The 13,859-nt window shown below is 45.7% G+C and overlaps 1 protein-coding gene across 1 annotated transcript; it reads left to right on the top strand.

Annotated features, from left to right (window-relative positions):
• Positions 1-4,728: 4,728 nt before the first annotated feature.
• Positions 4,729-13,800, top strand: LOC122188732 (perilipin-3-like). Its single transcript, XM_042887277.1, has 8 exons — positions 4,729-4,740; positions 8,563-8,636; positions 9,123-9,318; positions 9,931-10,013; positions 10,321-11,251; positions 11,672-11,871; positions 12,058-12,186; positions 12,275-13,800. The coding sequence occupies exons 2-8, from the start codon at positions 8,580-8,582 to the stop codon at positions 12,818-12,820; spliced, it is 2,142 nt and encodes a 713-aa protein (XP_042743211.1). The 5' UTR covers positions 4,729-4,740; positions 8,563-8,579; the 3' UTR covers positions 12,821-13,800.
• Positions 13,801-13,859: the final 59 nt, after the last annotated feature.

The raw sequence follows: 13,859 nt of genomic DNA, 5'->3' as shown, positions 1-13,859 counted from the left end.
GTCAGGTGGAGCAAACCATAAGCTGGGGATTACCAAGAGGTTTCTGAGAAAACGAGGCGGCTTGGAAAGAAGTAGGAAAGAATGAAAACTGGATAAGGTGGGGAAGAGGTGCTCAGCTTGGAGTGTGGTCGCTGCAGGCGGGTGGCTCCAACAGAAGCAGCTTCAGCAGCTCTGCAATCTGCCTGGGCCTTGCAGAGCCGCTATCTGGTCCTTCCAGACAAGGAGAGCACGAGGTGCTCTGGAGCTCAATGCAAAGCAGAACTTCCCTTGCTATGCCCCCTGCACCTGCAGGCACAGAGCCAATCTCTCATGTGCATGTTAAAAAACACAAAATCTGTGGGATGGAGCACCCAGCACACCCCCGATTTGCAGACTGCTGTAGTGAATGCATACAGCAATAGAGCAGTATGCATCCCTCCCTTTTCCCCCTGCTCTCATCCTTAGAATCTGCTGGGGATCCCACAGCTAAGCCACAGATCACAGGTTGAAAGGCATTGGCTTAGATTAGGTTAGTACCAAAGGTTAGGCATGTATCAGTGCATAAAAGCCTTGGATATGACCTACGACCTGCAGCAGTCAGGCTTCATTTCCTCCCAGGTCTGAAGGCTTTGCCTTACGAGAAAGTCATTTTCCCCCCTAGAGATGAACTGGAGTCTTAACCTTGACCCACTGCAGCAGCAAACTCCACATTCTGAAGGGGTTATTAGATATTTCAGAGCTGGCAGGGAGCAGGAAGAAAGGTTGTGCATTGGGAGAATAGTTTTCACTCTTATAAGGACAGGTTGTGCATCTAAAATATCTCATGTTTGGGCCTTCTGGGTTAAAGTCTCAAGTCGTGTTGCTTAACAGCTTACCTGGATGCATGTGTAGTCACCCAAGTCCCATTTTTAGAAGAGTGGAGAACACACACCTCTCACAACTTCCAGTTTAACAACATACACTTAATACCCCCTTTCAGAGTTTTTTCAGCATTCCTTACACCTCTATAAAAGTGGAAGAAGCAGTTCAAAAAGAACACTTTAAGATCCAGACCTGACCCTTTCCTTGAATACTGTGTCACATTAACTTGATGCACAAGGAATATATATTTGAACAGGCATGCACATAAGGAATACCAGCTGATAAGCATGATTTTAAAAATGTTGGATAAAGAAGAATTGATAGCTGGTTATACCAGCTCCAAGATTTGCCCTTGTGTGGGCAGGACAATCTACCCATCATAGTTATTATGATCCATAATCTATGCCTTACAGTGCCTTTACAGCACTTTCTGTTCAGTATCTGAAGACATGAAGAATTTGGGGAGAAATAGCAGGGTGTCTCATCCTAGAAAACTACGAGAAACTCACAAGAGATCTAAACACTCTAAGAGCTTAAAAGCTTCATGGTAACAGCATGTTTCATGGTTTGCAGAACACAGAACTGGCAGTAGGGAGCTGCAGCATGCCTTGGACAAGGAAAGTGCTTTGAAGGTTTAGGAAGAACAGGTTTGGGAGGTAAAAGTTAGGCTAAAGCTTTTGGTACTTCACTAGCAAATAGTTTTCAGAAGGCCATGGCACTCTGATGGCCGCTGCCTTTACAGATCATCATGCAAAAACCAAGAGCTGGGTAGAATAAGACAAGATCCAACCAGGAGTCTCTTGCCACAGCCCTGCCTCCATCACTCTGCTCTAGATCCAAATAGCCAGAACTGCAGGACTAGCACAAGGATACCCAATGCTTGTTCACACCGTGGTCTTGGACAAGGCTGCTGTGAAGAGCAACAACTGCTGTTGCAGCAGACAGGAAGCTGCAGTATGAAGGGTTAAGTGCTTTGAGTTGTCATTACCAGTTGAAACTATTTTTGCACTGCTACCCAAAGGACCCACTCCCATCAAAGGGAAGTGGTGGAGAATATTCCTGAAGACAGGAATATGAGAGCAGAGGTTCCAGGCAGTGGAGATACATGGGGCACACCATCCTGTGGACCTTGCAAGGAAACAAATGGCAAAGACCACAGGCTGACTTGTCCCTTCAGTGGGCTCCAAACAACTCTGTGCTGCAGCTCTGAAAAGAGGGACACCTGAGCTAAACAGAGCAGAGCTTGTGAAGGAGTTTGATGGAAGCCTGAGGGCTTTACTTGACTTAAGCAAGGAACAGAAATCAAAGCAACACATGCCTCACCCATGAATCATCTCTTCTCATGCCTGAGTCTATCATGGGGAAGGTGACCACAGCATCTTGGCATATTACTTATGGAATAAAGGGCATTAGTGAAGATGAACAAGACTGTTTCCGCTGCAGCAGATGTGCGCTGGCAGATGGGGTGTCATGCATGTCTTCTGGTCCCCAAAGAGATGATGCTGAGCACACCACAGAGAAGGGAGAGGAACGGAGACTAACACAGGGAAAGCATCATAATGGACTGATCCTTCAAATCCTCCACACTTCCACTATGTCTTGACGTTGTAGCACATGCACAGGGGCTGCAGAATAACTCTGTCTGGTGCCACAGGGTTTGTTTGCTCCAGCCAGCATGACTCTCTTCCGCAAGCATGTTTCTCTGCTTCCTCCTACACCTTCCCACACCCACCAAGCTTCTGAACTGATTTTATCTTTGCTTTAGTTATATGGTGTATATACACAACAAGAATTACAGAAATGAGCACGCAAACCTTTGCTTTTAAATTACAATCTCCAAAATTTCCGAGTTCTGACAGTACTGGCAGGTCTATCACTGAGCAGCAGCTCCAAGCATTAGTATTTTTGTCCTGGATCACCAAAGTGACACTTCAGATATCAAACACTGTTAACTCATGCAAATCACCTGCCACTTACAAAGGAACATGGGAATTCTCACTTCTACACACATTCCTCTGTGCTACAAGTCACATGAAGATGTGTTGTGCAGATTGCAAGCGCTGTTTTACCCATTTAAACAATGCAATTTAGTCTGCTTATGGGACTTTCACCATCATCACCAGACCTAAGTCTGCTCAGGCCCTGCACACCCCTGGACTAGCTTACTTGAACACAAAGCCCACCTCCATATATAGCCCAAACATTTACAAAAACACAGGACTAACTTCTTGATTCCTGGGTTCCTGAAACAAAAACGTTTCCTCAGATCTTTGAGGACAGATAAGAACATCCATCCTTCCCCTGTGCACATCACAACATATAAAAGCCACCATATTGAGATCTCCAAAATTCTTCAGGCAATAAGATGGTGATAAGTCTGACTCAGGTAAGGAGGGGGATTCCTTTTAACCTCAAAGCTGCAAAGTGATAATTGTCAATGTTTTTGTTAGCTTAACAACACGCTTTCAAAACACACTGATGCGCCCCATCTCCTTCATGGCTTCCATAGGCAACACAGAAATGAGACCCAAGGTCTCCTGCTTGCATGGGCCAAAAACAAAGTGACTCAATCAGCTGAATATTAGAAGACTTCAGATAATTCTTACCTGTGCCTCAGTTTCCTCCCCTCAGATCTGGAAAACAGACAACAGGAAGCTTAATTAATAGCTTCAAACCATCTTTTGAGATCTGAACATGAAGCAACACAAACAGAAAAACAAAATACTAAAACATTCATTATTTATTGTATATTAAAGAGCCCGTATCTCTTCTAGCCAGGCTCAGAGTCCTGTATTGCTGGGGACTCCGCAAGTATAAAAATGAAAGACAACTTCTACCTTGAAAATCACAGCTGGAGAAGCAGCACCTTTCCTCATTATGTATTCGCTGTGCCGAGGCGCAGGTTGGGGGCAAGAGTGCCTGCTGCCTTCGGCAGTTCCAGCTCATGCTGCAGGGGAGATCTGCAAAGGAAACACCAATGGCTGAACCACAGACTGTCTGCCTTACTCCTTTGAGACTTCTGGGCAATGCCTAGTGCCAGCAAGGCATGCCATCCCAAGCACTTGCCAACCACGTTGCTGGCTGCTAACACAGCTTTGGCAAAAGCCAAGCATGAGCTGCCTGCTGGCAGGGGCTGAGCCCTGACCTGAGAAATGGGCTGAACTCCTGTTCCCAAACTGCAGCTGAATGTGAGCTGCGATGCATGACCCTACACTGTGGGTGGTGTGCAAGGCCCAGACGTGAATCCCCAACAGCACAGACAGCTCTGCAGCAGTTCTTTGTTGGAAGGTTTGCAGAAATAGCTCTCAATCTCTGTCTGGACAGCATGCTTGGTGCAAGTACCTCACCCATCTCTACCTGTGTAGTCTGCTGTAGGGGGCCAGCTTTGCTGGGGCATTGGACTTGATGATCTCTAGAGGTCCTTTCCAGCCCCTACAGTTCTGTGATTCTGTGATCCCCTGCTCCAGCAGGGGGATTGGACTAGATGATGTTTCATCTTGATTGGAAGACGATGCCTTATAATCCCTAACATTCTGTGATCTCCACCATGGAGCAGCACCTGCAGGCCGAGGGCCAAGCACTGGGTGGGCCCCATGGCAGCACCTCCAGCCCCTGGTCCTACCGCAACGGTCCCTGCCGGGCAGGGAGCACAGCAGGGACGGATTCCCTCCGACGCGGTCCCCTAAAAGGCCCCATCAGTTTTGTCTCTATTCCGGGGGGCGGCTCAGCTCTGACCCCTCAGAGGAGCCTCCTCACACCTCCCGCCTCTCTCTTCCCATTGGCCTGGGCAGCGCGTGTCGTGCGTCCATTGGCTATCTGGTCTGCTCATCAGGCCCGCGGGGTATTTAAGCGAGGCGAGGCTCCTCTGTTTTTGTTGCTGAACCCGAGGACGCAGGCGAGGTAAGTGGGGGAGGGCTGGTGGGGAGGATGTTGTGGGTTGAGCATCTGGCTTGTTCCCATACCGTGTGGCTCCTGAGGCTGGCTCTTGCTTTGCAGCCCTCCCAGAGATGTAAGGCAGAAGCTGGGCTTCAAGCTGACTCTTGCCTCTGGGGAGCACTAAGGCTAAAATCCTTTTCCTGCTTGGGTTGTGTTTCTCCCCTATCAGCTTCCCTAGGGGCAGCTGCAGTCCCAGTGTTGTTTGCTACTTTCCCCATTTCTAGGCACAAAAGATGCCTTGGGATGGGCTACTAGAGAGACAAAGTGGCATCTTGGTGACAGTGCTTTACCTGGTATGCCAGGAAAAAGATCTTAGGGCTAGGAAGAAGCTTCTGATAAGATCCCTGTGGATCTGAGCTGTGTTGGGGCAGCTGCAGGTCCAAAAGCTCTTCTTTCTCTAGAGGGAAGAGGCAGGGCAGGGGGTCTGCAGTACATGACTGTGCATGATGTGCCTGCTGCTGATCTGTGATTCAGGTGGGCATGCCCTTCCTGTTGACACTACTGCCTATAGCTATTTCCCTTGATGATCACTCGGTGGAGGCATGATAATAGAGTTAACGAAGGGGTTAGTGACAAGGTAACTTCTTGCTCATGGGCGGACAGAGGCTGCAGCCGTGCATGTAGCCTTGCCTGGCTGCTTGAAGGAGTACTTGGCAAACCTGTGTGGTGTTTCTCAAGACTGACAGGATTCTGCATGTGGTTGTGGCTACCTGAAATTGTGTCTGTGAAAGACTTCATTACCAAAGTCGGTTCTATTGAAACCGACAGATTGAAATTCCTGTTTACTAGTCAGCAAAGCATGTTTCTTGCTCTGCAAGTTCCAGGTGCAGTCCAGAGTTCTGGAAGTTATTGCGTTATAATCAGTGAACAGAAAATACTGGGGAGCCCAGAAGCATTTCTCTTAGAAGAAATGGTTTTAATTATCTCCGAATTCTAGGAGCTTGTATGCTTCCTGTCCCAAGGAAGTACTTAGTAATGGCCACCAATGGTGTTCATTTTCCCATGGGATTCTGGGAGGGAGCAATCCTTGACTCCCACTGCAGAAGTGGTTTTAGCCTTTGAGGCGTCCTAAAAGTGATAGCCTTTCTAGAAAGGTTGCAGATGTGTACTTCTGCCAGCAACTCTGTATTTGCTGTTCCAATGCCTAAATTCTCTAATCCCATTTCCAGATCTTGCTCTACCCTGAGTGTTTGCAAACACCATGATTGGTTGAGGGCACTGCCATTTCCCCCGCAGCAGAAATTCTCTTGACCACAGTATGCCAACCACATTTATGGTATCTAGGGTATTAATGATAAATCTGAAAAAAAAAAAAAATGCAAATAAGTGCTTCAAACAAAGATTAATACCTCTGCCCTGGACAGTCCTCCCAGCTCATATCCAAATTGTTAAATTTAGCCTCATTTGTTAATGTGCATTAAAGAGCTGCCAGGTAAGCTATTGAACTAGGCATATTAGCTGTGACTCAATCAGTGTTCCATAGATGAAACACTGAGGGGAGAAAAGATTCCTAATTGAGATCCTACCTCTCCATCCACAGGATGATGTAACAGCTTCCCCCCGGGGCAGAACTTGTTTCCAGAGAAAAAGAAAAGCCCTGTGCAAGCTTAAAATTGGGGATTGTTGTTTTTTTGTTTTTTTTTGTTTTTTTTTTTTTTTTTAATGTGTGTATGTTGATTGTTGTCAGAGACAGAAATGAGGGGAGCTGCCTACCACAGCAAGAAAGCACTTTTGTGCCAGGCTACCCTATTGCAGAGTGGTGATAGACTGAGGTGAAGAAAACAGGCAGGCAGCAGCTCTGGAGTTTTGGTGCCTTAGCCCTTTGTTTTGCTGAATTCCAAGTTGTGCCAAATTTGGCAATAACCAATAGCTATGTGACTGTGCCACACTAGAGAGATGTACTGAGAAGTTTTGTTTTTTTCTGGAACTATTCTGAGAATGTTCTCCAGCAGTGACCTCGTATCTCTACTGTAGCAATATGAAGTCATCTGCAAGACAAAGCTGTCCTGCTAAGGGAGAATTGGTTTGCTTAATGCAACTAGAGCAAGTAGTGATGCTGCTTCTGCTTTCTTCGTTCAGAGGCTGCCTGCTGGTAGAGGAGACTGTGGGATTTCTGCTTGCAGTTACCCCAGTTTAGAGTCACGTCTCCCAGCAGAGAGTATGAAACAACTGATGTGGAGCTGCTGAGTACAGTGCTTCCCTGTGATCTAGCAGCACATAAGATCTGCTCCCCACCTCTGGAGGTGAGAGCATAGAAAGAGAAAACAAAACTACCCTGTCTGCATGACTCACAAAGACACATCCATGCTACAAGCACTGGAGTTGCAACACACCCTGATTTCTCCTCTGGAGGACAGCAAACTATGTTCTAACATGACTGTGCTGTGAGGGTTGTCACTAACTGCTGCCTCCATAATTTAGGAGAGCTCTTAGTACTTCAGAGGTTGATTCTAAATCCTTGTATTTTTTTTTTTTTAATTTAATTACTCCTGACTTACACTTGCAGCTAGAGCACTACTTCTGGCTGTACTTTGTTCTGTGTGCTAACCCTGACACCAGCCAGTGAGACGCTATAGTATGAGTGTTTCTCAGTGTTGAGAAGTGATGCAACTCAGCAAAGGAGTTGTTTATAATGGTGTTGAAATAGCTGTGCTTCTCAGCTTCAAAAAACAAACTTGTTCGAGAGAGGAGTAATTACTGACTGTGCAAACCATATGGACTTTGGGCATGAAACTTGCATTCAAGCCTTGCTTTTACTTGGAGCAATTTTTCTGGAAGCTTTCCCAGGCTGCTGAAGTTTAAATTGTACCTTTGATGTGGTGTTATGTCAGCTGGCCCTCCAGAGGAAAAGGAGAGTGTCCCAGTTTGTGACAACTCCTGCTATAGGCATGTACTCTGCATCCCTGACTGCCTTGCTCTCACCACAGTGCCAATTAATTCCATACATAACTTGCCAGACTGTCAAACACAGTAGCACTGATTACTGAGAAGTCTCCCCAAGCTCTGTCCATCATCTGTTCTGAGCAAACAAATGACCGTTTCACTGTTTCTGTCCCAACTCTGTTCCTGTTTCCACAGCAAAATGTAAGAATTAAGCAGGTCAGTGTTGACAAGAAAGAGACAGCAGTCTATGCTGCTTATCAAATGGCAGGCATTTTGGATAGTCTGCCAGGAAGTCTAGTTCTTGGCTTGGGAATCCTGTTTGTAATGAATTCTGGTTTGAGGGATTCCCACTGGAAAAATGCTGTAGGATTTCTAAGAAGAGAGACACTAGCTGGCAAGACAGGGAAGCAGATACTGCAAGGAACAACAAGTATGCTGAAATCTCTGCTATGCCTGACTGAGGCAAGATGCAATCTTAGATCTGTCATTATTCTGGTGTGTCTGGATGTCAACCTTGATCCAAGCTAGTGAGACAATACACATTCAAGCTGTTGTATCACTTTTATACTTGAACTTCTTAAATCCCATTACGAAGTAAGAATGCTTCCGAGAGTTAGTATCATAGGAGGTGAATTTTGCTCTCCAGCAGGACCAGAACAAGTTTTTAAGTAGATGATCAGAATGCTACAGCAGGAACACAGCCTGCTCTGGAGCATCTTCATATTCTTCCCAGAGCTGTGAGACTTCCAGCGTTGCTGAAGTTGGTAGCAATGCTACTGTGAAGTTCCTAGACTGCTCTGGATCCAAACTTTGTTGCCCTCTACTTCTTGCAAGTATTACTGTGACTATGGTTAACTGGCAGAATCTTAAATTGTACATCTGTGCCCTTTTTTGACCTTTCAGCTGCAGTTGACTTCACTATGGCATCAAAGCAGATCCCAAAAAAAGATTGGGAGGCTGAGGAACAGCAGCAAGAGGTAGGTACTTTATCATGTGGCAGTTAAACTACCTGTTGACATACAGTGGTTAGCAACTTCTGCCAGCATCTCAAAAACAGGCTGGGGGTAGCAGAAAGAATGACTAAATGAAGCTGTGCTTAAGTCCAAACTCATACAGAAGCCAGCTTGCTCCAGGAAATATTCCATGGCTGGCTCAGGTAATGCAAATAATTCTGAAACATTAGCTGTTATAGTTCCTACTTCTACATTATACATACTTCTACATATACATACATGAACTTGATGGTGCTAAAACAAAGTTTGAGTTAGTCATGACAAGCCTGGAGCTCCAGCTTCTATTCCTGGCTTGCTACTGACAAAGACTTGTCTTTGGGCAAGTCTCTTCAACTCTGAGCCTAAAAAAAAGATGAGATAGACTGAATGCCTTAGAATCTTTAATAGCTTGTATTCACACACCAGGTTGAGGCTGGTTCTCTGACTTCACACATTTCTCTATGATTTTAGAGTGCTGTCAACCGGATAACCAACCTTCCTTTGCTTAATTCTGCATTCAACCTGGTCTCATCTGCCTACAGTTCTACTAAGGAAATGCATCCTTGCCTCAGTGGTGTCTGCAATGTGGCTGAGACTGTGGCTGCAGTTGCAGTAGGCAGTGTGGTTGGTGGCGCACAGCCCATACTGAACCAACTGGATTCACAAAGTAAGCAGGGGGGCCCTTCCTATACAGAAGGAGTAGAGAGAGAGAGGGGAGTTTCATGGACTCATTCAGTGACATCCTCATTTTTTTTTTCTTTAGAGTACATTCTAGTTAATGGTAGCACTCAGCCCCCTGCTTGTTTGTTTTCAGCAGCTCAATAATTTCACTGAATTTGCTGGATGTAATATTGTTACTAGAGTATGTGAAGTGTGGCCTCTTGACTCCCCTGTAATGTTATAATGGGGTGGAAAGTATAGCAGTAATAGCAGGGTGTTAAAGTCTTTGGCTGCAGTAAATGAGGACAAGCCCAAACGCAGTAGCTGCGGACACAGAAATGAAGGAAGAAAACTGGCTTACCTTTGGAAGGCCTTAAGTACACAGTAAATCTCCAACAAGATCCCTTTGTCTCTACTGTCAAGCCTTAAATGAGGTCTAGGCCGAGGTGGATCCTGGTTCCACTCCTTCCAGTCACTTAGGGGCATTGCATGCATCTCATCCCAAAACAGTATTTTTGTTTGCTTTTGTGAGCACTCTTTGTTGGTCATTGTAGGGTCAAAACCCCTCTGAAAACTGAAGTCTAAACTGGTACTGTCTTTTTTTTTTTTTTTTGTCTAGTTGCACTTGCAAATGAATATGCCTGTAAAAGACTGGATCAGCTGGAGGAGAATTTGCCTTTTCTTCAACAGCCAGCAGATAAGGTAAAAGCTTTTTCTGGGGGAGTCATGGCTTGATCTCTTGATGGAACTGTTATGGGCGCAGAGGAACTTGGGGAAATAAAATTTGGCAACAGTGCTCTGTCACGTCAGTCCCTGGTATAGGCTAAAGGACTCATAGCTAGCTGATGAAAGCTGGAGATATGCCTTCAGCATGTGGAAACAAACGTGAAACGGTGTGTTTCTCTGGTCTACTAGCAGAGTGCAAACAGTTATCCACATGGAAAAGCTACTCTGGGGAAGGAAAACCTACTTCAGGAAAAAAATAATCTTTATTCCCTTCCTGTCATAGGTATTCTCAGACACCAAACAGCTGGTTTCCACCAAAGTGACATCTGCTATGGATGCTGCCTGTGAGGCAAAAGAAGCAGTGGCTGATAAAGTGACTGAAGCTATGGATCTCACTAAAAATGCTGTTGGGGATGGTGTTAAGCTGACCAGGTCAATGGTCACTTACAGCGTTAACAATGCTGTGGAGGCTGCTCAGGGTGCAAAGGACCTTGTAACTAATAAAGTGACTGAAGCAGTAGGCCTCACTAAGCACATTGTGGATGACAGTATTGGGATGACCAAGTCTGCGGTTGCCAATACGATTGTCAGTGCTGTGGAGGCTGCTCAGGGTGCCAGGGAGCTTGTCACTAACAAGGTGTCTGAAGCAGTAGACCTCACTAAACACATTGTGGAGGACAGCGTGGGACTGACTAAGTCTGCGGTTACTTCCACTATTGTCACTGCTGTGGAAGCTGCCCAGGGTACCAAAGACCTTGTGAGTAACAAGATGACAGAAGCTGTGGATCTCAGTAAGCATGTTGTGGAGGACAGCATGGAACTGACCAAGTCTGCAGTAGCAAATACTATTGTCAGTGCTGTGGAGGTTGCCCAGGGTGCCAGGAACCTTGTGACTAACAAGGTGATAGAGGCAGTGGATCTAACAAAAGTGGCTGTTCAGGATAGTATGGAGAAGACCAAATCAGCGGTTGCTTCAACAGTCAGTACAGCTCTGGATGCTGCGTACAGCACCATAGCTAGCAAAATAAATACAGCCCTTGAGCAGAGCAGAGAAGCCATCCAAGAGGGTGTGGAGATAACTAATTCAGTGGTGCTCAACAGTGCGAGCAAAGCCAAGGCAGTGGGACAAGCAGTGGCAGGTGGTGTTGAATCTGTCCTGGGTATATCAGAAGATCTGGTGGATCATTACCTCCCCATGACTGAAGAGGAACTAGGTGAGAAAATGCTGAGCTGGCGGTTGTAAATGCAAAGCCTTTCTCACATGGCTGGGGAGCACCTGATGCTGAAAGAGTCATCTAAATAGACACGTAGCTCTGTATGTATCACTAGGATGGCTTTCTGTCAACGCTGCGTAGCTGCTTGCTGTGGGACAGACTTCAAGAATTTGCTAGCTACTCCTTGTCCTACAGCCTCAAGACAAACGTGGGTGCCTGCTTCAACCTGTCTGTCAAGCCTGCTTATCTGAAGAGAACACTCTGTTTGGGGACTAGCTCACCTTTAATACCTGAGCATCTGCAAACCTCTACTGCTTATACAGCAACTTCAGTCTTCTACTTTTCCAGTGTGGGATTTTACTACTCCCTGCCATTCCTTACAAGCTAGCACAGCTACACCTCTGTTCTTGTTTCCTTCAGGTCAACTTGCCACTGCTGTTGAGGGATTTGGTATGGCTTCTGTGGAGGAGCAGAAACAGCAGCAGAATTACTTTGTTCGACTGGGTTCCCTTTCTAGCAAAGTCCGCCACCGAGCCTATCAGCTCTCCCTGAACAAGCTGCAGCATGTTAAACAAAGCACTCAGAACGCACTCTCACAACTACAGCTGGCAATAAATCTGGTACAAACATGTTGTTTTTTTTTCCCCTTCCATCTGTAACCTTTCTGCTTTAGGAGTTGGTTGTAGGTGCTTTTCCATCCTGCACCTAGCTGTGTCCCTGCCTATCTGAAGTGCTGACAGAACCACTTTTGCTTAGCTGATTGTATGTACATTGAATGCAACTATGCCTCTCATTTTTCCTATCAGATTGAGTCTGTGAAAAAGGAGGTTGGCCAGAAGCTTCTGGATGGGCAAGAGAAACTCCATCAGCTGTGGGTGAGCTGGTGTCTGACTCAACCCAAGGGACACCAAGTTAAAACAGCTTCCCAAATGGAGGTATATGTGGGTGTATGTAATTGGACCTCTTGTGAATGGTGTGCATCTCATCTGCTACAGCAGCTGAGCTGTATTTCTTTCCCAGCAGATGGAATCACGGACTCTAGCTATGCTGCATATCATCACTCAGCAGCTACAAGCTATTTATGAGAATCTGAAAGTCAGCATCCATGGCCTCCCCTGGAACATCCAAGAAGCTGTGCATCAGGCAACTCAAAATATCAGGAAGCTGCACACTTCTTTTGCCAATGCTAATTCTTTTCAGGATCTCTCCAGCACAACTCTGACCAAGAGCCGGAACTGTGTGGCTGAAGCCCAAAGGTCTCTCAATGTCCTGTTTGAGTATGTAACCCAGAACACCCCTCTAAACTGGCTTGTGGGTCCCTTCAAGGCAACAGCTAAAGTGTCACAGGATAGCAGAAAGGGGAAAAAAGGTAAAAGTAATATAAAATCACTTGCTGTAGAAAAGGCTGCTTCATCAAAGGTGACTAAGAGGCCTGAAGAACCAAAAGGAGCAAAAACAAATCTGGGGGAAGCATGTGGAATGCTAGAGAAGCTAGAAGGGAAGGTAGATGCAGAAGAGGTGTTGGCTGCAAAGGAGATAATAACTAATGCGCTGAAGGAAGATCCCTGAGAAGCTCAATTCATCTGGCTAAGGCCCGTAAGAATGTTCCTTAGTCTTTTAATCGTGTACCCAATGTCAGTCATGCTGCTGCTCTCACTGTCCCAGAATGAGCTTACAGTAAGATGTAGTTTGCAAGAAGGCTTGATGACCAAGATGGGGTGATTCCGGATCTTGATGTATTTTTTTTCTTCAAGCATGTTAATCCAAAAAAGGAAGGTAGAGGGTCTGTACTTCATCTTTTTTTAATGAAGTCAGCACAGCTGACTGGTGGTTCTTGCTGAGACAAGCTGTGGATGAGAAGTCTCGAGTTATTTTTAATGTTGAATTATGTTAATAACTTCATCCAAGCTGCAGAGATCTTAAGGATTATTCACTTGACCTTTGATCGTGTTTTCCTCCTGAAGTTTTAAAACTGTGTTACAGACACTACTTCCTTTCTGACTTCAGCTGGGGGCGAGAGGCTGTTTCTCAGAAGTAACTTCTTTTTATCAGCCAAAAACTTGCTCTTTTGTAGAGGGATTTTCTTGTAAGCATGTCAATCTGCAGTGGGACTGTCTTTCCTGACTGTAAAAAGAACTTCAGTGACTATCTGTTTGTGCTTAAATTAATTCTACAAATGAAATATTTTGTGGCTGTAAACAAAACAGGGAGGTAGGTACTGTTCACTTCTACAAAGCAGTGTTTGCTTGGGAACTGTTCCTGGTGTCACTTATTTTGTATTGGTATGGCACCACTGCTAGGGTTGGAGTAATGGTAAAGACTTGAAAATAAAACTTGTTCTTTCCTTTACCTAGAGCAGGTTGGAAGCTTGTGTTAGACAAATCACCTCTTGCATAAAAAGAGCTGCACCAGGAGCAACCCTCTCCCAGTGCTCCAGCCCCACTCTGCACACACGTCACTCTCCCATCGTACCTCTGGCCCCTGACGCTCGGAGGAGCGATGCTGAAAGCCTCTCGCTGTAAGAAAATGTAATTCTTATAGCGCATGTGCTCTTGGCAGCTTGCGTTAAATACCTCCAGGAGCTATTACAGAGGGTGACAGCACAAGG

This window comes from Lagopus leucura, unplaced genomic scaffold, assembly GCF_019238085.1.
Source record: "Lagopus leucura isolate 7727_CA_CO unplaced genomic scaffold, USGS_WTPT01 Super-Scaffold_100076, whole genome shotgun sequence".
NCBI lineage: Eukaryota > Metazoa > Chordata > Aves > Galliformes > Phasianidae > Lagopus > Lagopus leucura.
The sequence above is the reverse complement of the archived record's forward strand: the minus strand, read 5'-3'. Positions and strand labels throughout refer to the sequence as shown.